Raw genomic sequence first — 25250 nt, 5'->3', positions numbered from 1 at the left:
TCCGAGGGATAATCAGGTTGCCACCGGTGCCTTCATCTTGGCTTTTGAGGGTGGTACATTTCCCAAGAAGGTCAAGGTGATGGTCTACTGCTGCGATGTAAAACCCTATATCCCTCCCAATGTGGTGCTTTAAATGATGTCTTCCTGCTGTACTTCCAGTGTCACATGTCGAGATTGCGGACGCCTATCACATTCCAATACTCCTTGTGCCCCGCCTCCCATCTGTGTCAACTGTGGAGAGCACCATTCACCATGCTCGCCAGACTGCAGAATTCTCCAGAAAGAAGGGAAAATCATGGAGTACAAGACCCTGGACCAACTGACCTACACTGAGGCTAAGAGGAAAATTGAATGCCTACATCCTGTGCGCATGACATCATCTTAGCCGCCACCACAACAGTTCTAGCTCCATAAGCTCCGCCAACCCCAGTCACCTCTCAGAGCCAGAAGACTACACCTGCCCCCTTGATGGTGGGGGCACTTCCCTCCCTGTTGCTCCTGCACCATGCACTTCAGAAGGAGCACCCCCTCCCAACCATTGGGGACATGCGTCCCCACATCTAAGCCAGAGAAGCGTACAACTTCTTTGGCTGCTCTTGCTAGGAAGGGGTCCCTTGGCTCACTCCCTTCCCAGGTTTCTTCTAGTGGAAAAGATGACACCTGCCAGTGGCTGAAGAGCCCAAAAGCAGCTGGTCACAGGGCTTCACGCTCATCCTCAGTCCGGGAGACTGAATCAGTGAAGTCCTCCCAGCCAGGGAAACCCAAGGAACAGCAAGAGAAATCCAAAAGGAAGGTCCCCAAGATCAAGGCCATTGCAGTGACACCCACACCACCGCTACCTCCAAGCTCTGTGTCTGTGGATGAGGTGGAGATCCTGGCATCCGCTGAAGACCTAGATCTCGCCGGACCCTCAAACAAAATGGATATAGACTGCTCGGTGGCAGCAGGTGACTCTGAGGCGTAAACTGCCTCATTGAATGTTCCATGCCTTCCCAGTCTCATGATGATGTCATCCTCCATTGGGATTGCGGCAGTTTTTTTCCACCACCTGGCTGAGCTACAGCAACTGTTAAGCTTTGCACCTGCTTTCTGCATTGCCCTCCATGAAACCTGGTTCCCGGCAATGTGGACCCCTGCCCTCCATGGCTATAAGGGGTACTACAGGAACTGTAGCGACTGTAATTGAGTGTCAGGTGAAGTTTGCGTTTATGTCCTAAGCTCAGTCTGTAGTGAACCTGTGCCCTTTCAAACCCCTCTTGAAGCTGTGGCTGTCAGAACGAGGACGGTGCAGGAAATAACTGTCTGCAATGTATATCTTCCTCCAGATGGTGTAGTATCCCTGAATGTATTAACTGCATTAATTGATCAACTCCCTAAACCTTTCCTACATTTGGGAGAGATTTTAATGCCCTTGTGGGGTGGCACCGTGCTTACTAGCTGAGGCAGTGATATCAGAACTTTACTGTCTCTGTTCAACCTCTACCTCTTAAATACTGGGGCTGCCACACATTTCATTGTGGCTCAAGGTAGTCACTCGGCCGTTGATTTATCAATTTACAGCCCAGGACTTCTCCCATCTATCCACTGGAGAGCACATGACGGCCTGTGTAATAGTGACCACTTCCCCATCTTCCTGTCACTGCCCCAGCATCAAGCCCACCGACACCTGCCCAAATGGGCTTTAAACAAGGCGGACTGGGAAACTTTCACCTCTGCTCTCACCATTGAATCTCCTCCATACGGGAACATCAATGTGATGGTTGAGCAGGTGACTACAACAATCATTTCTGTGGCAAAAAGCACGATTCCTCACTCTTTAGAGTGCCCCCAGCGAAAGATAGTCCCTTGGTGGTCGCCGGAAGTCGCTGAAGCAGTTAAGGAGCGTCAGCAACTTCTACAGTGGCATAAGCGGCATTTTTCCCTGGAGCACTACAAAGCCTTTAAACGGCTCCGTACTTGCGTTTGCCAACTTATCAAACGACGAAGCAGAGTGTTGGGAGAGATATGTCTCGACCATTGTGTGCCATACATCACCCTCCCAAGTCTGAGCATAGATCAAACGTGTTTTCCGGTACCAGACCCCAACAGGTGTTTGCGGTGTTAACATAAATGATTGCCAAGCACTTTGCTGAGCTCTATGCTCAAGCCTCTGTGTTGGATAATTAGCCCCAGCCTTTCACACTCTCAAACGGCGGCTGGAAGGAAAAGTCCTCTCATTCTCTAAATGCCACAGTGAATCCTATAATGTCCCATTTACAGAGTGGGAGCTCCTCAGTGCTCTTGCACATTGCCCCGACACAGCTCCTGGACCAGATCAGATCCATAGTCAGATGATTAAACATCTCTCATCTGACTACAAGTGACATCTCTTCGTCATCTTCAACTGGATGTGGTGCGATGGCGTCTTTCCATTGCAATAGTGAGAGAACACCATCACTCCGGTGCTCAGACCCGGTAAAAACTCACTTGATGTGGATAGCTATCGGCCGATCAGCCTCACCAACGTTCTTTGTAGACTACTGGAATGTATGGAGTGTTGGCGGTTGGGTTGGGTCCTGGAGTCACATGGCCTACTGGCTCCATGTCAGGGCAGCTTCCGCCAGGGTCACTCTACCACTGATAATCTTGTGTATCAGAGTCTGCCATCTGAGCAGTCTTTTCCAGACACCAACACCTGGTTGCCGTATTGTTTGATTTACAAAAAGCGTTTGACACAACCTGGTGACATCATATCCTTACCACATTATATGAGTGGGGTATCTGAGGCCCACTCCCGATTTTTATCCATAATTTCCTGTTGCTTCATACTTTACGTGTCCATGTTTGGTTTTCGACACCCGATTGACTTGGCTTCCTCACCCACATCAGCTTAAGCAGAAGTGCTGGCAGCACCTCAATACCCTCCACTGCCCAGTGCACCACTGTGGCGTTCGCCTAGCGACAGGAGCTTTTAGGACGAGTCCAGTGACCAGCGTCCTAGTGGAAGCCGGAGTGCCTCCATTGCAGGTTAGGTGTGCACAACTGCTGGCCAGTTATATATCACACATTCGTAGTTCTCCTGCGCATCCGAATCACAGTCTCCTTTTCCCATCCACAATGGTTCATCTCCCGCATCAGCAACCCAGGTCAGGGCTTCCAATTGCAGTTAGTGTCCGATCCTTTCTTTCTGAACTGGAGTCCTTGCCTTTACCACCTATACTTGAGGTCCATTCATGTACACCTCCATGGTGTACACCTAGGTCTCACCCCCCAGGGGGTCCACAACTCTTTTGTGGACACATGCGTAGCGAGCACGGGACCCCGAGCTAATGTGGCCCTCCTTCCTTTCCGGGCTGCATACCTTCCCTTCCCTTTCCGCATCCCTCCCCATCCCCCATCTTCGCCCCCCCCGCCTCACCTCTGGCTCTTTCCTTCCCTTTCTCCCCCTCTGGGAGTATGGTTTGTGCCTACGTCCGGAGACGGACGCTCGAAACTGTTCCAAATTCCTTGCTTTTACACTTGCAAGTCCTCGTCCTTCCTCTGTCCTTCTCTTTTCCTTCCCTCTTCTCCTTGCCCTTTTCTCCGCTGCGGCGTTTGAGACCCCCTCTTCTTTCCTTTCCCTTTCTCTTTTTTCCTCCCTGTGCGTGTCTGAAGGCCGACCCACGCACTTCCATGCGTAGCCGGTGACGGGGTAACGCGTAATTCCCCGCCCCGGGTAGACAGGTAGGACACGTACGTACCCCCTGGTAACGGCCAGGCCCAGGGAGGGGTGATTACCCGAGCTGATACCTTCCGAAAGTGCCGATTGGTCCCTCCGTCCGTTTGTCGGGAGGTGTGACCTGAGGTGTGAACAATCACCTAAGGCGGGTGTGCCCTCGGTGAGGGCCCCCACAAGGGAGGAGCGCGCCATCGGAGACGCCGGTAATCATGGGGGATTCTTCCGCAATGGTTTCCTCACCTTCCACTATGTCTCCTCACAAACGTAAGTTCACTGAGTCTCAGCCACAGACGGTTCTTCCATCGTTGCCACAGTTCCTTGTTGTTTCTCGGTCTGACGAAGGTCACGACTTTTCCACGGTCAACCCTTTCATTATTCGGAAAGGTGTCGACGCAATTGCGGGTCCTGTAAAGTCTTGTTCCAGATTACGGAATGGCACCCTGTTGTTAGAAACACACAGTGCCCTCCAGGCTCAAAAATTGCTGCGTACTTCTCAGCTCCACACCTTCCCTGTCCGGGTGGAACCGCACCGTACCTTAAATTCCTCGCGTGGAGTCGTTTATACCCGCTCCCTCGATGGATTGTCTGACGAAGAAATTCAGCACTACCTGTCTGACCAGGGCGTCACGGCTGTTCATCGGGTTATGAAAAGGGTTGACTCGAACATCATTCCAACCCGCACTTTCTTTTTGACATTTGACAAAGTTCAACTCCCATCAAAAATCAAAGCAGGCTATGAGATAATTTCCGTTCGCCCTTATGTCCCAAACCCTACGCGTTGCTATCAATGTCAGCGGTTCAATCATACCAGCCAGGCCTGTTCCAATCCGGCCAAATGTGTTACGTGTGGCAAGAATGCCCATGAGGGTGCTTGTCCACCTCCATCCCCTCGCTGCATCAACTGTATGGGTGACCACGCTGCTTCCTCTCGAGATTGCCCCGTTTTTAAGGACGAAAAGCTCATCCAGGAAATAAGAGTGAAGGAAAAGGTGTCGACCTTTGCTGCTCGAAAGTTACTCGCCAGTCGACAGCCCACCGTGCCTCAGAAAGGAAAATACAGCACTGTCCTTGCTTCTCCTCGGCCAACAAAGGAGGCGGCCACGCAGACTTGCGACCTCCCCTTTAATACCACGGTCGTCAGATCGGCCAGCGCAAAGATCGCCCGTTCAACCTCACCACTTTCGCCTGCCCACTCTATGGCTCACCCTTCGTCGGGTTCTGCTAAATCTCGAGCCCAAAAGTCAGACGCCAAGTCTTCGAAAAAAGAGCATTCTCGTGAAGAGTTTTTACGTACCGCTACTTCACAACCATCGGTTCCTCCTTCATCTAAACATCATACTTCCAAGAAGGCTACGAAGAAACACAGTTCCTCTCCTCCTCCGCCAAGGCGTGTCCCATCTACAGCACCACCTGGCGGCAATCGCCCTCGGCCGTCTTCTGTGTCGCCGAGGCGCACTGCTGGTGGCCGGTCAACTGGCCGATCGTTGGTGGCAGGAGCTGCTCCTGACCAACCTATGGATCAGGATCTTCTGCCTTCGACTGAATGCCATTCCATGCTGTCGGTCGCAAGCTCTGAGTAGTCGTTGAGTTGACAGCACCCTTGGTCACGTTCCTCTATTTTCTGTTCACCCTATGTCCATTATCCACTGGAATATCCGCGGCATTCGAGCCAATCGGGATGAATTGTCGATCCTCTTACGATCCTACTCGCCGGTCATCTTCTGTCTTCAGGAAACAAAGCTGCGTCCCCATGACCGCTTTGTTCTCCCTCATTTTCAGTCCGTCCGATATGACCTCCCCTCTGTTGAAGGCACTCCAGCCCATGGAGGACTCATGATTCTGCTCCATGATACTCTCCATTATCACCCAATCCCCTTAAACAGTTCCTTCCAAGCTGTCGCCGTCCGTCTTTCCCTTTCTGGATACACGTTCTCTCTTTGTACGGTATACATTCCATCGTCCACACCAATGGCACGAGCTGATCTCCTTCATCTTCTTGATCAGCTTCCACCCCCCTATTTGCTGGTTGGGGACTTCAATGCCCACCACCCGCTTGGGGGATCTCCACATCCTTGTCCACGTGGCTCACTATTGCTAGACGTCTTCCACCAAGCGGATCTAGTCTGCCTCAACACTGGGGTCCCCACATTTTTGTCTGCCTCCATGACAAATTTATCTCATTTGGACCTTGTGGTCGGTACTGTTCCGCTAGCTCGGCGCTTCGATTGGTTCGCCCTTGATGATACACACTCGAGTGACCACTTTCCATGTGTTCTTAGACTGCAGCCTCAACTGCCATATATGCGCTCGCGACGCTGGAAGTTTGCCCAAGCCGATTGGACACTTTTTTCGTCTCTAGCGACATTCGATGACCGTCGCTTTCCCAGCGTCGACGATGAGGTCACACATGTTACCGACGTTTTTCTCACAGCTGCGGAACGTTCAATACCACGCACCTCCGAATTGCCCCGGCGCCCCCCAGTTCCTTGGTGGAACGAGGCATGCCGTGACGCAATACGTGAGCGGCGACGTGCTCTTCGCATTTTCCGTCACCATCCAACTTTGGCCAACTGTATCCGATATAAGCAGCTCCGTGCGCGATGCCGTCGCGTCATCCGCGATAGCAAGAAGGCAAGCTGGAAATTCTTTATTAGCTCATTTAACACCTTCACTCCCTCCTCGGAAGTTTGGAGTCGGCTTCAACGGTTCTCAGGCGCGCCTAGTTTCTCCCCGGTCTCTGGGCTCACTGTCGCGCATGATACCTTAGTGGACCCCGTCGCAATTTCTAACTCATTGGGTCAGCACTTTGCTGAGATTTCGAGCTCTTCAAATTACCCGCCAGCGTTTCTCCCGAAGAAACGTGCAGCGGAAGTGCGACATCTTGCTTTCTCCTCTCAAAATCACGAAAGCTACAATACTGTTTTCTCCATGCGGGAACTCCAACATGCCCTCTCTTCTTCTCGCTCCTCCGCCCCAGGACCGGATGGTATCCATGTCCAAATGTTGCTGCATTTATCAACCCATAGCCTGCGTTACCTCCTTCGCCTTTATAATCGAATTTGGACCGACAGTACCTTTCCCAAGCGATGGCGGGAAGCTATTGTCGTTCCCGTTCCGAAACCTGGAAAGGACAAACATCTCCCCTCTATACCCCCGCCGGCGAAACATTGCACTTGACAGTTCGCTTTTTGTCTATTTAGGTTGGCTACACTGTAATAGCGATGTTGCAACAGCAGCCTCTATACACACAGCAGACGATACAGTTTTCCGTCCCCTCTCGTAAATGCAAGCGATTGAGCAATTACAGTGTATATAAAAACTCGTTTTTAGTTGTACTACAATGACAGGAAGTAAACAACCGTATAACAATACATGTAAAAGCATAACAATGCGCACCCTTTCGATAACGGAGCAAAGAAATACAAAAAACAAGCATCTGACGACTGGTACTTTCAAATCAATAATGTACGTAGTTTACAAAATAAATAATAACCGAGAGTGTAATAAATAACCAATATTAGTAATTTTTCACTCACCAATTTACAGCGATAATGGCGCAATTCCATCCAGCTCGCCATCGTCACTGTAGTCCGACTCATCGCGAAAACCGTCTTCATCGTCGTCATCAGCAAGACAAATCATTAATTGTTCATGGTCACTGATAATTCCTTCTATTGTCTGTGCTGCTCGTATAAGCTTCTCGACGTGCTCTACTTTTTTTCTCCATGAGGCTGCATCCACAGTCACAAGAGCTTCACGCAACAGCTTTTCCACCTCTGTTATTGTGAAGGACTTGTTGTTGTTCCTTACATACATTTTTACATCACTCCATATTAACTCAATAGGGTTGAAATGGCAGTGATATGGTGGCAGCCTTATTACAGTATGACCCTGCTCCTTGGCAATTTTGTCTACTACATATGTAGGTGTCGTAGGCTTATTTTCTTTAACAAGAGAATACAACAGAACCTTTGTCATACTCATATCCGCTGCAATATTTCGAGCCTGTAACCACTGCACCATAACTTCTTTCCGATCATTTGTGGTTGGGGCTTTGTTCTGTATCACCGAATGATATGGAGCATTGTCCATTACAATTGTTGTAGGGTCAGAAAATTGTTTTAAAAGGTTCCTGAACCACTCAACAAATCGTGTGTGATCCATATCTTCATGGTAATCACCAGTCTTTTTCGATCTAAAAACTAAAAGTGCGTCAGGGACAAAACCACTGGAGGAGCCTGCATAAACCACAATTGATCTAGCTCCTCTTCCCGTCGGCTGATGGCCGCTACTGCTGGGTGTGTTATCCGTCCAACATTTACTGACAGCTTCCCCGGCATTAACCCACGTTTCGTCTAGCCAAATTATGGAATGAATGTCTCTGCCCACAAGTTTGTGCAAGAAAATACTACGAGCGGTAACAATATGTGCCCTCTCTAACAGTACTTTGCGTCCGTCTAGCGTTTTGTAACGGAAACCCATATTTTTTAGCACAATTTTTAGTGATGTTTTACCACCCCTGAAGAGTTCACTTTCTTTTAAAGAGATTAATAACTTAGCTACAGTCGGATACTCTTTTCTGCTGTAGTAAGCATAAACATGCCTACGAATTGCATCAGTCTGGAAAGAATCTGAATCTGTGATAGGACTAGGCCGCTTTTTCTTCTTTCCCGGGGTTGATAAAAATGTATTATTTGATCCAGACAGCTCGGAATCATTACGGCTCACTTCAGTATCTTCCAAGTTTTGTAGTAATACTCCCTTACTTACTACGGTTCTTGCACTAATACCAAGAGTTTTCGACGTACGTTCCACCACTTTGTCGGCAGGAACTGATGGCTGTCCATGAATGCTTACGTAGTTTTTCTCCTGCTCGTAAAACTCACGAGTTCTGCGTAATAACTCCAGTGCCTGGCTGTTTAGCGGCACCCCTGGACGCAAAGGATTGTCACTAAGTGAACAAAGTCTTTTCGGTGGCATTTTCCAAGTATGTACACGCACAACGTAACAAAAGTCACAACGATATAGCACACAGTACAACGAAAACACACGGTAAACAATATACAATTCACGTTGTATACACATTCACCAAACAAAGCCGGCAACGCGGGAACTTTGACGTCACAGCACGTGAGTAACAGCTGTGCTCACTGCGCTGTGATTGGCTGGCGCCCCACGCTGAACGCCTAGCGCCTATCGTTCTTCACTTGTTACTCTGTTACGCTGCCAACTTCATGCGCAAACGTCAAGTGCAATGTTTCAGCGGCCCGGGTATAGCTATCGCCCCATTTCTCTCAAGAGTAGTGTCTGTAAGGTTTTGGAGCGTATGGTGAATTACCGTTTAGCTTGGTGGCTGGAATCCCACAGTCTTTTAACACCAGCCCAATGTGGATTCCGAAAGCATCGTTCTGCCGTTGACCATCTTGTTGCTCTCTCCACTTATATCATGAACAATTTTCTCCGGAAACGCCAAACGGTAGCAATATTTTTTGATCTGGAGAGAGCATACGATACCTGTTGGAGGACAGGCATCCTCCGCACACTGTTCTCTTGGGGCTTTCGAGGCCGGCTGCCCCTTTTTCTTCGCGAATTTATGGCAGAGCGCACATTTAGGGTGCGGGTGAACACTACTCTCTCCCGTACTTTCTCCCAAGAAAACGGGGTACCACAGGGCTCCGTGCTGAGTGTTGTACTGTTTGCCATCGCCATTAATCCAATTATGGATTGTCTCCTTCCTGATGTCTCGGGCTCCCTCTTTGTGGACGATTTTGTGATCTACTACAGCTCTCAACGGACCAGCCTTCTTGAAAGACGTCTTCAAGGATGTCTCGATCGCCTCCACTCGTGGAGCATCGAAACCGGCTTCCGGTTCTCACCCATTAAGACCGTTTGTGTTAATTTTTGGCGACGTAAGGAGTTTCTTCCGCCCTCCTTACGTCTAGGTCCTGTCAACCTTCCGTTTTCCGACGTCGCTAAATTCTTGGGTCTTATGTTTGACAGAGAACTGTGCTGGTCCTCCCACATTTCCTAATCTTTCGGCTCGCTGTCTGCGTTCCCTTAACACCCTCCGTGTCCTGAATGGTACCTCCTGGGGAGCGGACCGAGTGGTCCTTCTCCGCCTCTATCGCGCCTTAGTGCGCTCGAAATTGGATTATGGAAGCATAGTCTACTCCTCTGCTCGGCCGTCTATTCTTCGGCGTCTCGACTCTATCCACCACCATGGATTACGTTTAGTGTCTGGAGCTATTTACACCAGCCCTGTGGAAAGCCTTTATGCTGAGACTGCTGAACCTCCGCTGTCCAATCGGCGGGCAGTCCTTCTGAGTCGTTATGCTAGCCATCTGTCTTCCATGCCTGCTAATCCAGCCCATGACCTTTTTTTCGACGCCTCCTTTGATGTCGGGTATGCAGGCCGCTCCTCCTCCCTACTACCCCCGGGAGTCCGCTTCCGTCAACTGCTCCATTCTCTTTCCTTCCGCTTTCCTAAAACCTTCTAGACAACTTGGGGTACAGCACCGCCTTGGCTCCGTCCCCGGATCGACTTGCTCAGAGACCTATGTCAATTTCCCAAGGATGGTACCCCTACACTTGTTTACCGTCGGGCATTTGCTGCTCTATGTGCACAAATGACGGAAGCCACATTTATTTACACCGACGGCTCGGAAACATCGTTAGGTGTAGGGAGTGCCTATATTGTTGGCGACACCCCAAATGACTTTCGGCTTCCCAACCAGTGTTCGGTTTATACTGCGGAGCTTTATGTTCTCCAGGCTGTCCACTACATCCGCCGCCATCAGCGGATACAGTACGTAATCTGCTCAGATTCTCTCAGCTCTCTCCTAAGTCTCCAAGCTCTTTACCCTGTGCACCCTCTGGTCCACCGGATTCAGGACTGTCTGCGCTTGCTCCACCTGGGGGGCGTCTCAGTGGCTTTCCTCTGGCTCCCGGGACACGCTGGTATCTGTGGGAATGAGGCGGCCGATATAGCGGCCAAGGCTGCAGTCTCTCTTCCTCGGCCAGCTATTCAGTCTCTTCCGTTTACCGATCTACGGAGCGGTTTATGTCGCCAAGTTGCTCATTTATGGCATGCGCATTGGTCAACACTTCCCCATAATAAATTGCGGGAAGTGAAAGCCCTTCCTTGCGCTTGGACCTCTTCCTCCCGAACGCGTCGTCGGGAGGAGGTAATTTTAGCTAGACTCCGGATAGGGCACTGTCTTTTTAGCCATCGACATCTTTTAAGCGGTGATCCTCCCCCACTCTGTCCCCACTGCTCTCAGCTGTGGACGGTCAGACACCTTTTAATTGAATGCCCCTATTTTTATCCGTTACGCTCCCGTCTACAGCTATCGCCTGATCTATCGTCGATTTTAGCAGATGACACGCGCTCAGCTGACTGCGTTCTACAGTTTATTAGTGACAGTGAAATGACGTCAGTCATTTGAAGCTTTTTTGGGGACAACCAACCCCTTTCTATAGTGGATTTTTAAGCATTCCTTCTGCCTTTAGTTTCTCAAATTTTATGACTTTGTTCCCATTGCTGCTGATTTTAAATTTCGTTTTTTTCCTGTTTCCTACATCACGGGCTGGGCGCTAATGACCATAGAAGTTTTGCGCCCCAAAAAAAAAAAAAAAAAAAAAAAAAAAAAACCCTAGGTCTCAGCTCCGCCTGGACCTTTGATATCGCCCTAAGGTCTCAGTTAACCCCGCGGCCCTCCTCTGCCACTTCCTCTCAATTCTTGACATGTACCGGGGCCACGAAGTGGTTTACACCGACGGCTCGATGGCTGATGCTCACACTGGCTTTGCGTATGTCCATGGAGGACATATTGAATAGCATTCCTTGCCCGGTGGCGGCAGTGTTTTCACTGCCGAGCTCGTGGCTATATTTCGTGCTCTTGAGCACATCCATTCATGCCCTGGGGAGGCATTTCTTCTGTGTACTGACTCCTTGAGCAGCCTACAAGCTCTCGACCAGTGCTACCCTTGTCATCCTTTGATAGTGACCATCCAGGAGTCCATGTATGCCCTGGAACAGTCCGATCATTCAATGGTGTTTGTCCGGAACCCAGGTCATGTCGGAATCCCAGGCAACGAACTTGCTGACAGGCTATGCAGAAACCGCTTATGGAGATTGGCTTCTCTGCAACTGACCTGCGTTCAGTACTACGCCGCAAGGTTTTACGGCTTTGGGAGATGAAATGGCATAGACTCAGCACGCACAACAAACTGCATGCCATTATGGAGACTACGAATGTGTGGCAGTCCTCCATGCAGCCCTCTCGCAGGGATTCTGTGGTTCACTGCTGGCTCCACATTGGCCACGTTTGGGTGACACATGGCTACCTCCTGCGCCATGATTACCCACCTCAGTGTCGGTGCGGCACCCGGCTGACAGTGGCCCATATCTTAGTGAGCTGTCCTTCTTTGGATGCCCTGGGATGGACTCTTCAGTTACCGAACTCGTTGCTATTAATTTTAGCTGACGATGCCTCATCAGCTAATTTAGTTTTACATTTTATATGCGACGGTTGGTTTTATCATTCTATGTAAGTTTTAGTGTATGCCCTTTGTCGCTTTGTGTTCTCCACTCTAATGCTTTTAGGGTGGATGTTCAAATGTGTCGCAGAGTGGTTGGCTTTTCCTTTTTATTCTCGTGGTCGGCCAGTCATCTGCTCTCTTGTTTTTAACCCTTCTATCTGTTTCTTGCTTCTCTCTATGGTTTTCTTTTCCTGTTCTGTGCATAGTAGTGTTTTTTGTCCTTCGGACATTCTTCTGGTTCTTCCTTTCTCTTGTTATTGTGCTGTACATCTCCTTTCTTTTCTTCTTTTCGGTGGGTAATTATTTTACTGGGGACAAGGGACGATGACCTCACAGTTTGGTCCCTTCCCCCCCCCCCCCCCCCCCCCCCCCTCTTTTAAACCAACCAACCAACCATCTTCCAAGCTGTTGCCTGACCATGTTCATAAAAATACTGAATTCTTCTTGAACCAAAATTTTTTGTAATTCATATAATTCCAAAATCAGATTCTTTTTGTTTTGAAAAAAAAAAGTGTTAGTAATACAGCATTTGTTAATGTATGTGCCAAATTTCATGCTAGTATTCTAGTACAAATGCATTAATACAACTTTTCTTTTACTGACACATAGCCTGTAGAACTACAACTAAGTTGTAATTGAAACCTTAAATGACAAAACCAAATTAAGGCTGTCACATCTTTTTAAAATTGATGGCAGTCAGTTTATTACATTGTTAGAGTGGTACATTTAAATTTACAATCAAATTTGGCTTTTCCATGTTAACTGTGAAAATATTTTAACCAAAACCATAATAACACACTCAATGAAGACTACGTAAAATTTAATTAATTTACTTTTATTTACAAGTACATTAATGTTAAATAATATTGCCCCGTCATAACTAGAATTTAGTCCAGACCTGAAGGCAAGGTCGTCAGTGAAGTAATACTTAGCACTGAAGCCACATTATAAGTACCAGCATACAGCCAAAACATAATATAACTGGACTTCTGGACAGTGTGTGTACTGCTGTTCATACAAACATCAAATATTCAAAGATATACAAAATAAGAAATTTCTAGAACCATCCAGAAATGATACACTCTAAGGCCGTGCCCTACGTGAGCGACAGAAGCGACCGACAGCGAGCAATTTCTGGATATGCGACACTCCAGCAACAAGCAGCAGCATTAGGCAAAAAGCTCGGGTGTCCTACGTGCGAGTACCATGTTGCGCTACAAGACGGCTGTTTAGAGCCGACCACCTGTTTCTATAAAATGGCACCCCTAAACTCTAGAATGCTGTAACTGGAGAGTAAGGCTACAAAATTAGGTTTATTTAAGAAAATAAAGCGAAGAGGAATGCTTTGCATGAAATTTACAAAGGGACGAATCTCCATGGAGGATTTCATAAATATCATCAACTATGAAGATAAGCAGACAAATTCTTCGAATACACGTGAATGAGCAGAAGCGCATTTGACTTTCTCATCAATAAATTAAATATGAATATTTTTTACATGATCAAGAACAAATACACACATAAATAAAGAGACTGTTGGCTAAAAAAACAGCCAGCTGTGGGGTAGCAGTAGCGTTACAGTTTGTGATTACGTGCTTTGTAAAGCCCTGGGTTCGATTCCGCATTCTTCTTATATTTTAACTGACTCAGTTACAATGCTGTATACTAAGTTTTATTTTTACTGTTTGTACTGCATCGCTAAGTATATTTTTAAGGTCTTGCCAAAGAACTTGATCTTTAAGTTTATACACACCTATCCCAGTATGTCACACACATCAAATTCCTAATAAATTACAATGAGCCATGAAATTTTACAGATATTTGACACTGCGAATTTAATTCATCAGCAGTCAGTGTTAAGGTCATGCGTTTCAATTAATCTAAATAATCTGTAAAAGTGAAGCATATAAAATTTTTGAAAAGGATGTCAAACATTTTGTGTAATGATTTGTTTAAAGTATGAAAGGAAAATTTTTAGGGAAGCGTTTGGTGCACCTCATTCTCTGTTCATGATTTCAAGCATCGTTCAAAGGCATGTAAAACATTTATCTGATCTACTTACTTCTTTTTCACAAATCATTTCATGGAATATTTGACTGATTTCTTTAAATTTTTTTTTTTTTTTTTTTTTTTTTTTTTTTTTTTTTTTTTTTCCCAAGTTTTATTCAGAAAGCATGATCTTTGACTCTTCGTTTGTCTTCCTAACATACTTGATTCGAAGGAAGCCTTCTTGACATTTAAATACCGCACAAATGTATCTTTTTATGTGCAAAATAGCTAGGCCTTGAAGAGATGAAATTTTTGACACTTCATTTACATAGCTTGGCAGCAGCTTTTCATGAAATATTTCGATGTTTCCTCAACTCATTAATTAAGTTGTCATTAATTATCCTGATTACTTTCAAGTAGTTAAATATTTTCATGCAAAACTAGACCTCACGCTGGTCACATTGATATCCCGTTTAACTGTTTCTTTCCCTTTGTTTGGCTATGAAAATAAGGACAAAACTTAATGGAGTAATTTATAGGGAGTCTTGTTTTCGCTCTGCTCATGTGTTTACAAAAACATATCGAGTGTTAATCATACAATAAAATAATCCATTCTGTGTGCTTTCATTTCCAAAAATCGTCGTTTTGATATCTTGAACCATTTAAGAGGTAAGACGATTTTTACGACCAGTTGATTCCCAAAGAGCAGGAAAGGTTCAGATGCGCCGTGAGCGACCCATCCGTGGATATAACAACCAATATCTCAAGAATGAAAAGAAATGTCATTCTGGTCTCAACTTTAAATACAATTTAGATATATTGGTTACATTTCATATGCAATAATGTATGGCCTTAAATGAACTATACGGAAAGTCTACACAATGTGATTTTTACCTCTGCAAATTCTTAAAAATTTCTGGCAGCCATGTACCCAATTTCATACAGCACAGTAACTATGATGAATAATGAAAATAAATTCAGACCTTTATCATTTAGGCATCGAGCTGTAAGATGCAGAAGAATCAAATTTTTTCACCGAATAGTTTTCTTAAAATCAGATGATAAGCATTACATAGCTGCAGGTGCATCCGCTCCACTGCTTTGCCGAGAAGACACGTGGCTGTCACTCTCTGTCACATGTGCTGCAGCGACAAGATTCAAACACATTTGAATTCAAATGTTGCCAGTTGCAGCGGGAGACAGGCAGCAACACAGATGTCACTCAAGTAGGGCACTTCTGTGACTATACCTGCGGTTGTGTTTTGTCGCCTGAAGCTGTCACATGCTGTCAGTCACTTCTGTCGCTTACGTAGGATATGGCCTAAATAACAAATAGCTGTTGGTCAGATTTGCACTGGCAACCTGCAGCAAGCCAGTCAGTGATACTAACCACTACATCACATTGCATGCAGCACAGCTAACAGCATTGCTTCCTCTCCTGGAGAAACTGTGTCCCGCTGTTTCAGAAGTTCCCATTGGAGCTGATTACAGCATTCTGGATCTAGATCTTGTCAGTGGTCCTTTGTATAGCAGCACTAGTGGATCCTCACATTCTGGCTGTGTTGCCACTTCTCCTTACCGTACAATAATTGAATGTAGCCCTTCCATTGAGGATTTGTGAATCTCAAGATGGTCTTAAGTTTCCATGAACGAGAACCCCCATTACCAATCTGCGACTCAGGACTGTAGTAAGGTTTCACACAGAGGACATGGACGACAACTCACAGTTTTTATCTTCTTGATAAAGGGTCAGATCTTAAACTTCATATGTGATGCCTGACAAGTGTTGGAGGATAAAGTATAGCTGAAAGTAGCATTTTCTCATGGTCACCCAAGGTCCTTATGTGAGAAGTTGTCTTGTCTTTGGTACTGGTGATGAGGTGTTCCACATAATTGTCCTGAGTGTTTTCCAGTTGAAACACAAATAGTGCATCCATTGTTGTTTTGGCACCATGATCATGGAGCAGAAAGGATGGTGTGAAGCCTGTAGTGTCTTGCTTCACTGAGTTGCATGCGAATGTCACTACAAGCAGTATTGTATCCCAATCTCTCTGTTCAGCATCAACCTACACTAAGACCCAAGCTTTTGTTAAAGCATACTGTGAGACCATTAATCTGTGGGAGGTAGGTAGTTCTCATTCTTTAGGTGTGGTGTAACAACATGAAATTACATTTGATACTAGTCTCAACTGGAAAACTTTTCCATGATCAGAGAGCATCACACGTGGTGTCCCTTGCTTCAAAACAATGTCTTCTTTGAGGAACTATCAATTTCTGGAGCTTAGTGTTAATGGATCAGAAAAGACCTGGGCAGTGATACCTGTGTCTGATTCTGTATAGTCTTCATGAGTCCAAGGTGGCCAGAAGTCGGAGTGCTATGGAAAAACTTCGGGATATAGATGAGCTGGGAGGATGAGCAACCATCTCCATGCGATCGGATCCTGATTCCTCTTACACAATGTTCAGTTTATTAACTGGAATTAATCTTTGGTTAGTTCCTCATTCTTCAAGGCTTCTGTTTTTAGCAGTGGTGGATTTTCTCCTTCTTCAGTACCAATGTCATTTAATGCAGTGATGACAAAGACTGCATCGACACCACTGTATTCTGGCAAAGGATTTCTTGAAAGGCAGTTGGTGTCCTTATGTTTGCATCTGCTTTTGTATACCACTGTGATGTACTGCTAAAGCCTCAGTGCACTTCTCGCCAATCGATCTGATGGATCCCTCAGGGTATTCAGCCAGCATAGAGGATGGTGATTTGTCACAGTGGTGAATGCGTTGCCAAGTAAATATGACCAGAGCTGCAAGGCACTCATTCTTAGTTGTAGAGTAGATCCTCTCAGACCTGGAGAGTATTGTGGAAGTGTAAGCTATCACTTTTCCTGGATCTTTTTGAATTGATACCTATTCCATAATTGCTAGCATCAAGTGTGGAGCTGTGTCTCAGCATCCTCATACTGCATTGCTAGGACTGGAGATGATTTTAGTGCCTCTTTAAGTACAAGGAAAGATCTTTCTTCCAGGAAAATTTAGCTTCTCGCTGCCTTGGTACAGAAGTCTTCTATGACTCAACAGTAATACAACCACCTTCCAAGAAAATTTCTCACACCACAAATGTGCCAAGGAATCAGACTATCTGGGACTGCTGTTACTTTATCTGGGTCAGGGCAGACTCCATTGCCATTAAGTAGATGCCCCAAGATTATTTACTGGGGTGGCAGAGAGGCACTTTTTCGAATTCAGTCAGAGGCCTGCAATCTGAACGCACTTCAGCATGTTTGTCAGGCGGCTTTGGTGTTCCCCAAATGTCTTTGTAAAATGTGATTATGTCATCCAAATATCAAGATATTGAGCAGGTTGTCCATCCATCGTATGCTCAAAGGTGACTGGAGCATTACTTAGTCCAAACGGCATTACTTTGAACTTGAACAGGCTATCAGAAGCAATGAAGGCAGGCTATTCCTGGACAGCCTCATCAATCTCAATTTGCCAGTAGCCTCTCTCTATGTCCATAGTTGCAAGAAATACTTTGCTCCCCTCAATCAGTGTGGGGTGTCATCAATTCTCAGCAATGGGTAGACATCTTGTTTATAATTTTGTTCAGTTGTCAGTAGTCAATACTGAAATGTCAAGTGCCATCCTCCACCTTGAAGAGACACAGGAGATGATCAAGGACTTTCTGAAGGTTCAGTGATGTCGTTTTGCAACATCTTCTCCACTTCCTCCTGGACTATACCTCATTCAAGCGGTGATGCCCTATATGAGTGCTGGGCCCTATATGAGTGCTGGCTGATGAGTGGATGCTCCCCAATGTTAACACGGTGTTGAACCATGGGCCGTTTGGTCCTTCTTTCCTCCACTCCAGATCTGAAAGCATTCAGAAATTGGTGCAGAACAGCTAACATTCATCAGCATCGTTCCTTGGTTAGACCGGACTCTATTTACAGTTCGATGGTAGCTTCCTTCATTGAATTGTCTGTAGTGGTAGCAGAGCAAAGTTTTTTGCCAATGGCATTAAGCTGCCCTTGCTGGAATGGTTCAACTATTCCTATGCACATAGCTTTAGGGAAGAATTGGGACTGCTCATGACAATTAGTGAGGCAGAGTTCATCTTGACCACCTAAAATGCTTATGATGTCACTGGCACATAGTTTTCCTTAATGAGGTTGAGTAACTTTTGGCAGCCGACAGAAGCTTCACAGTTTAACAGATGAATGGAACTAGTTTTGTTGACAGTGGCCGGCCAACAATGTCTTTAACAGCAAACATCCACCCAGTGCAATCTTTTAAGTGTGCTTCTTGAAATGTCTTTGCCAGTCTGGAGCTCCGTTCTTCCAGTCTGACTGGTTATTGTACCTGCAAGAAGTCCCATCTCACAATAACATTGTGACTACGTGCTGATAAAATGACAAATTGGAAGGGTTTCTCTTGTCGGTGAATTTCAGCACGATCACTTTTGTATCATAGAACATAATCTTCTATAGCTGGAGATGATAAGCATTAACAAATAAACAAGCCCCTAAGTCAACTAGTGCCCAGACAAGTTGGCCACTGATGATGTCAATGTGATTTCCTCACATTTTGATGACTTTCATCCATATAGGATTTTCATCATTGGTTGTATTGTATTGTATTGTATGGAACTGGGGACCTAGAAATGACAGAGAGGCTTTTTCCCTGCCATAGCCTTCAGTGGTTCACACCAGGCTATTGCAGTCCACTAGCCCCACCGCCGCCCCGCACTGAACCCAGGGCCAGGGTTATTGTGCAGTTAACCCCCCCCCCCCTCCCCCGTCCCCCTTGGGAACGTCTCACACCAGACGAGTGTAACCCCAATGTTTGAGTGGTAGAGTAAGTATGGTGTATGTGTATGTGGAGAAAGTGTTTGCACAGTGATCACTGACATACTGTAACTGGGGCAGAATAAGGGGAACCAGGCCATATTCACTGAGGCAGATGGAAAACTGCCTTAAAAACCATCCACAGACTGGCCAGTACACTGGACCTCGACACTAATCCGCCGGGCGGATTTGTGCTGGGGACCGGCACGCCTTTCCACTCCGAAAGCAGTGTGTTAGACCGCACAGCTAACCGGGCAGGCTTCATCGATGTTTACTTCATCTCCATAGATGGTCACCTTTCTTAGTTTACGTGAATTCAGCTGCTAGGCACATGGCTGATAACTATGTACAATGAAGGTGAATGATTATGTAGTGATGATGGGAACAGCCAAATGAAAACAGTTGATTCAGTTGGTTGTTGAAAAACAGTTGACTTACTTGGCCGTAATCTTTTATGTGTGGGTTGAATGATTAATTCATGCTTTTGAATGAAACCAGTCTCTCAGAGGAACTGAATGTAAACACTTGATGTATTCTGACACATTTAATTCTGAGTCGAAACATTTGAGAGTTTTGCCATTGTTAAATCACTATTGTTTACTGCGCTTTGTTATCTCTTGTCATCACTGTTACTGTTGTTCCAATATTTTCTTTTTATTGAGTGAGTGCCAATACATAGCTTTCAGTTCAGTTTTCCATCCACATTTATGAATAGGCATTTATTTAATAGATAACTTTGTCTAGATGAAAACAGTTGCATAGCAAACATAACTCGCACCTGGGCTGTGACCCTTTACTCCCCCCTCCTTAGTGCCTGGAGGCCTGGAGTAAGACACTACACTTTATTGGCCTCCCATCCAGAATTACATAAAGTAATATAATGCACAGAATTTTCTACAGTAATATATTTTCCGGAAAATCTTGTTTGTCTCGGCGACCATTTGGCGCCCCTTTGCAAGTGGCACCAAGAGCATGATACTCTTCCTGTCCCCCACCCCACCCACCCCACCACTCCCATGCCACTAGATCAAAATGCTGGAATGTACAGTGGCATGGGAATGGAAATCATATGACTGGATAAAAAGTTATCGTAAAGTTGCTCAATGCATATACAATATCTGCAAAGATGATCCTATTATGACACTTAAATAAATTCAAAGAAAATTAACAAATGATGACAAATATTTCCCACAAAAAATACTTCTCACGAGTAGCAGTATATGCTTAAAAAGAAAGCGATAAAATCACCAAACAATGGGAAGAAAGAGACAGGGCTTCAAAAAATTTAAACAAAAAAGTGACTGTATATTTGTTTAAACTAAATTTATACTGTGGCAACAGTTGCCAGCCTTTCAAAACCAACCAAAAACCCACATTTAATCCTAGAAGTATGAAAAATTTGTATAGAGTCAAATAAATACATAAATTTTGAAAGTACTCATGCTTTTTATCCACTTTTTATTGAAAAACAAAACATTATTTGTCTCTGAAAAAGTAGAGAACTCTAGTCATGCTTTGTGTATAACCAAAAAGGCTGAAAAAGTGTGTAAATGAAGTCAATCGAATCTGGAGACTGTTAGAAAACATTCATATTGCTGCTGTAGCTGCCAGTCTTGCCAGTTGTTTCATTTAACTGAACAAAAATCAGCTTGCCAATCCATAGTTAAAACCAGGTGGTTGTCCCATCACTAGGCTAAGTGTGTTGGGGAGTGACGTAGTCCAGGGTATGGCAATAAGGTTTGTCCCACAGGTCAACTGTATCATCTGCAGTTGATTGGCATTTATAGAACTGTTGTGATGGTTGACATCTGGTGCTATAGTCATCACTGATCAGGCACTAGGCCGTCATCTGAAAGCTGCAGCTTAAGTCTGAGTGTGCAAAGTCCCTTCGTCCTGGCATGTTCTACTGATGGTAGAGGTTGTTGTTAAACGAAAGGCTACAGTTCTTCTTCTTCTTCAACATTCTTTACTACCTCCTGCCATATGGGGTATGTCTACCTCTTCTCTTACAACCTAGTGCGTGAGAGGTAAGGTCATTGTGGTGCCCCACAAGCAGTGGCACCACTTGATGAATTTATCAGTGGGACATGTCTTCATGTCTGAAGTGACTGTTAATCAACTGTGTGATTTTATTAACTTCTGTCATGATCAGTTTCACAATGTGGCATAGAGCAAAAATATTTTGCATGTAAGACTTTGTAGTTCCTCATGACATTGGACATTGTTCTTCAGTTGTTGTGCTAAGTGGACTTATGCTGGTCGTTGCCAAACATTTTCATCAGTTCTGCCTGGAATTTATCCCAGTTGTTGGCTCCTCATCATTGTTCTCAAACCACTGAGAGCTGTGATATACAAGTCAAGGTACACATTTGATGAACAAATTATGTCATTCTACCTGTTGTATTTAGTGATTTGGGACAATGTACTATTTGTCGTCTGGTGCCTGTTGCTGTAGGCGATGGCCTTTGTTGCCTAACTGCAGCCACAGTGACGTAGATGTTTTGAAGTAACTGGCATCTCCACCAAACGATGTCACGTCTTAACCAGGATCCTGCCCAAACCCAAAACACTTATCACTAAAAGTGCATTTATTATGAATACCAACATACAACCAGAATAGAAAAGAACTGAACTCCTTGACAGAGAATACTGTTATTTATAGAAACATAGAATATTCCAGAACATACAGAAATTACAAACAAGAAATTTTGAGAACCTTCCAGAAGTGATACACACTAAATAATAAATAAGTGCCGCTGGCAGCCCACTGCATGCCAACTAGTGTTGCTAATTGCTATGCCACATCGCATGCAACGCTGCTCGCAGCAACGTTATTAACTAAACATTGTTGTAGCTGTGACTATTTAACAGTAAGTTATTGGTGTGCTGTACAATGAGAAATGTTCTACTTATCTTCAACAAGAAAAGCATTGTTATCCAGTTATGATCTTATTAGAGATTAAGATTATATATCACAGTTTCCTTTTAAATGACGTAATGTAGTCTTCTCAAAGAATGACGAATTATTGATATGGTAGATTGGTGCACAAGTTTGTAGCGTTTTTGTTCTGCATGTTGGTTTTCAAGTTGCTGTGGATTTATTTATTGATTGTCATTTTTTATTTTGTATTTCATTGTTGCTATTTGAGTTCACATAGTGTCATTTTGTCTTTTGGAGAGTGTGAGTGGAACTGTGGAAGTAGAAAATGGAGTGCCAAGTGGAGAAATCAGAACATTTCTGACATAGTTTTCTGTTTGAGTTCAGTAGAGGGATGACAGCACCAGAGGCAGCCAGAAATGTTGGGATAGATCATGGTAAGAAAGCAGTTTTCTCATTTAAGGAGGATTACTTTGACATTAGTGATTTGTCATGTTCAGGAAGGCCTTCGGGATTTTTTGATGATCATTTAAATGCATTAATCCACAATGATACACATCAGTGTACTCAAGAACTGGCAAATGTGATGAACTGTGATCATTCCTTCATCGTGCAACATTTTCGTGCGGTGGGAAGGTTAAAAATCGAAGCAAAAATCACAAAAATCAGTGGATGGCATCTCTGCGTGCTCAGACATAAATCGGCTTGTGAACAACATTGACCATTCCTTTTCTGTATTGTTACTGGTGATGAGAAATGGTGTCTTTAAGCTAACATAAGGAAAAGAAAGGAATGATTGATCCCAAACAAAGCAGCAACTCTCTGCACAAAAACCACAGAAGATAATGTTAAGCATTTGGTGGAACAGTGACAGTGTGGTGCCCTTCAAACTGCTTCCTCAGGGTGTAACTATCACTCCTGACATTTTTTGTCCATCTTAGATGTCTTGCAGACTCCATGCTAGAACAATGACCAAGAGGACTTCGTGAAGTGATGCTGCTCCATGATAATGCCTGCTGGCTATCTGCTAGACTGAAAAACACTTACAGAAGTTGAATTGGGAAGTCATTCCATACCCACATTTTTCATCTGACCTTGCACCTCAGATTTTCACCTTTTCCACTTTGTTGAACAACCTTCAAGGAACTTCCTTTCCAGATAAAAATGTGCTCCAAACATGGCTCGAAGAGTCCTTGCGTCAAAACCACATAATTACTAGAGTTGCGGAATCAGAAAGTTACCCCAGCATTGACAGACTGTCGTAAATAGTGAATGAGAATATATTGTTCATGATTAAAGTCTCTGTTGTATTTATTTAGGGAAAACACTATGAACTTAAGCAACAACCCAATAAAAACATGTTCTTTTGCAACATAATCTGTGATGATTTTTGCATCTCTTCATTTGATAGTCTATATTTTTTTCTAGTGGCAGTTATGGGCTTTGATTTCCAGAGTATGAAGATTTTTGGGACATGCAATTTGTCTAGTCTTTTTCGGTATGAAAAACGAACTCATCCACAAGTATGCATAAATAAGACTTCCTCCTCCTCTTTTATTTCTTGATAACACACAAGCCATCTGCCATTAGTTGAAATAATTTTTTGCCTTATAAACAACACACAGATGCTCTGTGGCCAATGGAATCCTTGGCCTTCAGCTTGAAACACAAAGGAATAATTTTCAGCAAAATCACATAGTACAATAGCCTCTTTATGTGGTAGTGCAGTTTTCTTTTCAGTGAAAAAGCATATTGCAGTTTTGCGATGAGAAATCAAACTCCCTCTTTTAACAACAGGAGTATAGTGAAAATAACATTGAAATGCTCAGAACTCATAGCATTTTAGCACACTTTCCATTTGAATTGATTGTAGATAATCTGCTCTTTATATTTAGCCAAAAGACATTTTTATTAAATCAATAGAACTAATGTGTTACCTGATGTAGAATGTTTTTGTGTAATTGATTGCTGTTATCATTTCAGTGTTTTGCTACTCTCAAAGAGGAAACAATGTTGGATGTAATGCAAAGGAAGGAAATCCCTTTGGACCATTTTGGGATACCTTTGGTGTTGATTTTGTTGCCTCACAGTATTACGGACCACTGCATTTTGATGTCTACCATCATGATATGGCAAATTCCTGGAACATGAAGTTCCCACCAAAAAAATGGCCAGGTAAGTCAGTGAGCATTCTTTTGCATATGGATTACACTTTTCCTTGAGGTTGTGATGTTCTGTGCTTTATTTCTTCATTGATAGCACAAAATTAGATCTGGTGCTATGTTCTTTAAAACAGAGTGCCAACCTTTCTCTTTAATGAAAATGCAGATTGTACTCATGTATGTTAATGGTAATTAGTTAAAAATGAAAGAAAAAAAAAAAAACAAATTGAAGGAGGCAGATGCCAAAACAAAATGGGAAGTAAAAGGATCCCAGCTTGATTATGTAACATATCCATACCTCAAGGATAGATTGCTACTCACCATATAGAGGAAATAGTGAGTTGGCGAAAGGCACAATGGAAAGACCACTTTATACTTAAGTATTTGGCTAAAAGTCCTTCTTTCATATTAGAAAACAGTCACAAAAGCACAACTCGCACACAAATGCCCACTGTCTCTGGCTGCTGTGGTCAGACTGCAGAGCCAGTGGTCTAAAGAAAATTCAGAAGTGGACATAGAATGTTAAGATAGTAAGGGCTGCTATTTGCCAAATATGAGATTGCTGAAATTTTAGGGTTAATACAGACTCAGTTTACATGACTAAGGATTCTCCTTCATGATGTGATACATGGAACAGAATACATGAATTAGTCAATGGAAGACTCAAATGTTAGGAGGATGCAAGAACACGGCTACATGTTTGGTTTTATTTGTTCCTGCAATTTGACAGTATGTATTGTGCACAGAATTGCTCGAAACAATTATTTTTGTGAGTATGTCTTTATCTCTGAAACCTTGACACTTTAGGGTAGGAAGGATGTAACAACAGGTAGTGTATTCTCAGATTACTTCTATTTCATCTAAACTGAAGAGATGATCACTTACGCATTGGACAAAAACATCCTGAATGTCATATACTTCTTTTGTACACTTTTAGCGATATTGTCTGATGAGGCACCACTCTGCCCCACAGTGCCTGGAATGCCCAAATCTTGCTTGGCAAAGAATGTATTACTTTTTTACCCAATCCGAAAGCTGTCGAATATGTCACTAATGGCATGTTCACATTGGTGCAACTTTCATTGCGTATCAGGTGCATGGAGCTGTTGCACCAAGAGGCAAGGAGGCATTTCCACTGGTGC

The 25250-nt window shown here is 44.4% G+C and overlaps 1 protein-coding gene across 1 annotated transcript in view; it reads left to right on the top strand.

Annotated features, from left to right (window-relative positions):
- The window catches only part of LOC126485111 (GDP-fucose protein O-fucosyltransferase 1), a 118366-nt gene that overhangs the window by 26166 nt on the left and 66950 nt on the right, over positions 1-25250 (top strand). The window contains exon 4 of the mRNA XM_050108741.1: positions 23930-24121. Within this exon, the coding sequence (XP_049964698.1) occupies positions 23930-24121 (192 nt within the window). The remainder of the gene's footprint in view (positions 1-23929; positions 24122-25250) is intronic.

Source organism: Schistocerca serialis, chromosome 6 (assembly GCF_023864345.2).
Source record: "Schistocerca serialis cubense isolate TAMUIC-IGC-003099 chromosome 6, iqSchSeri2.2, whole genome shotgun sequence".
Lineage (NCBI taxonomy): Eukaryota > Metazoa > Arthropoda > Insecta > Orthoptera > Acrididae > Schistocerca > Schistocerca serialis.
Note: the sequence above shows the minus strand (reverse complement) of the source record. Positions and strands in the feature narration are given on the sequence as shown.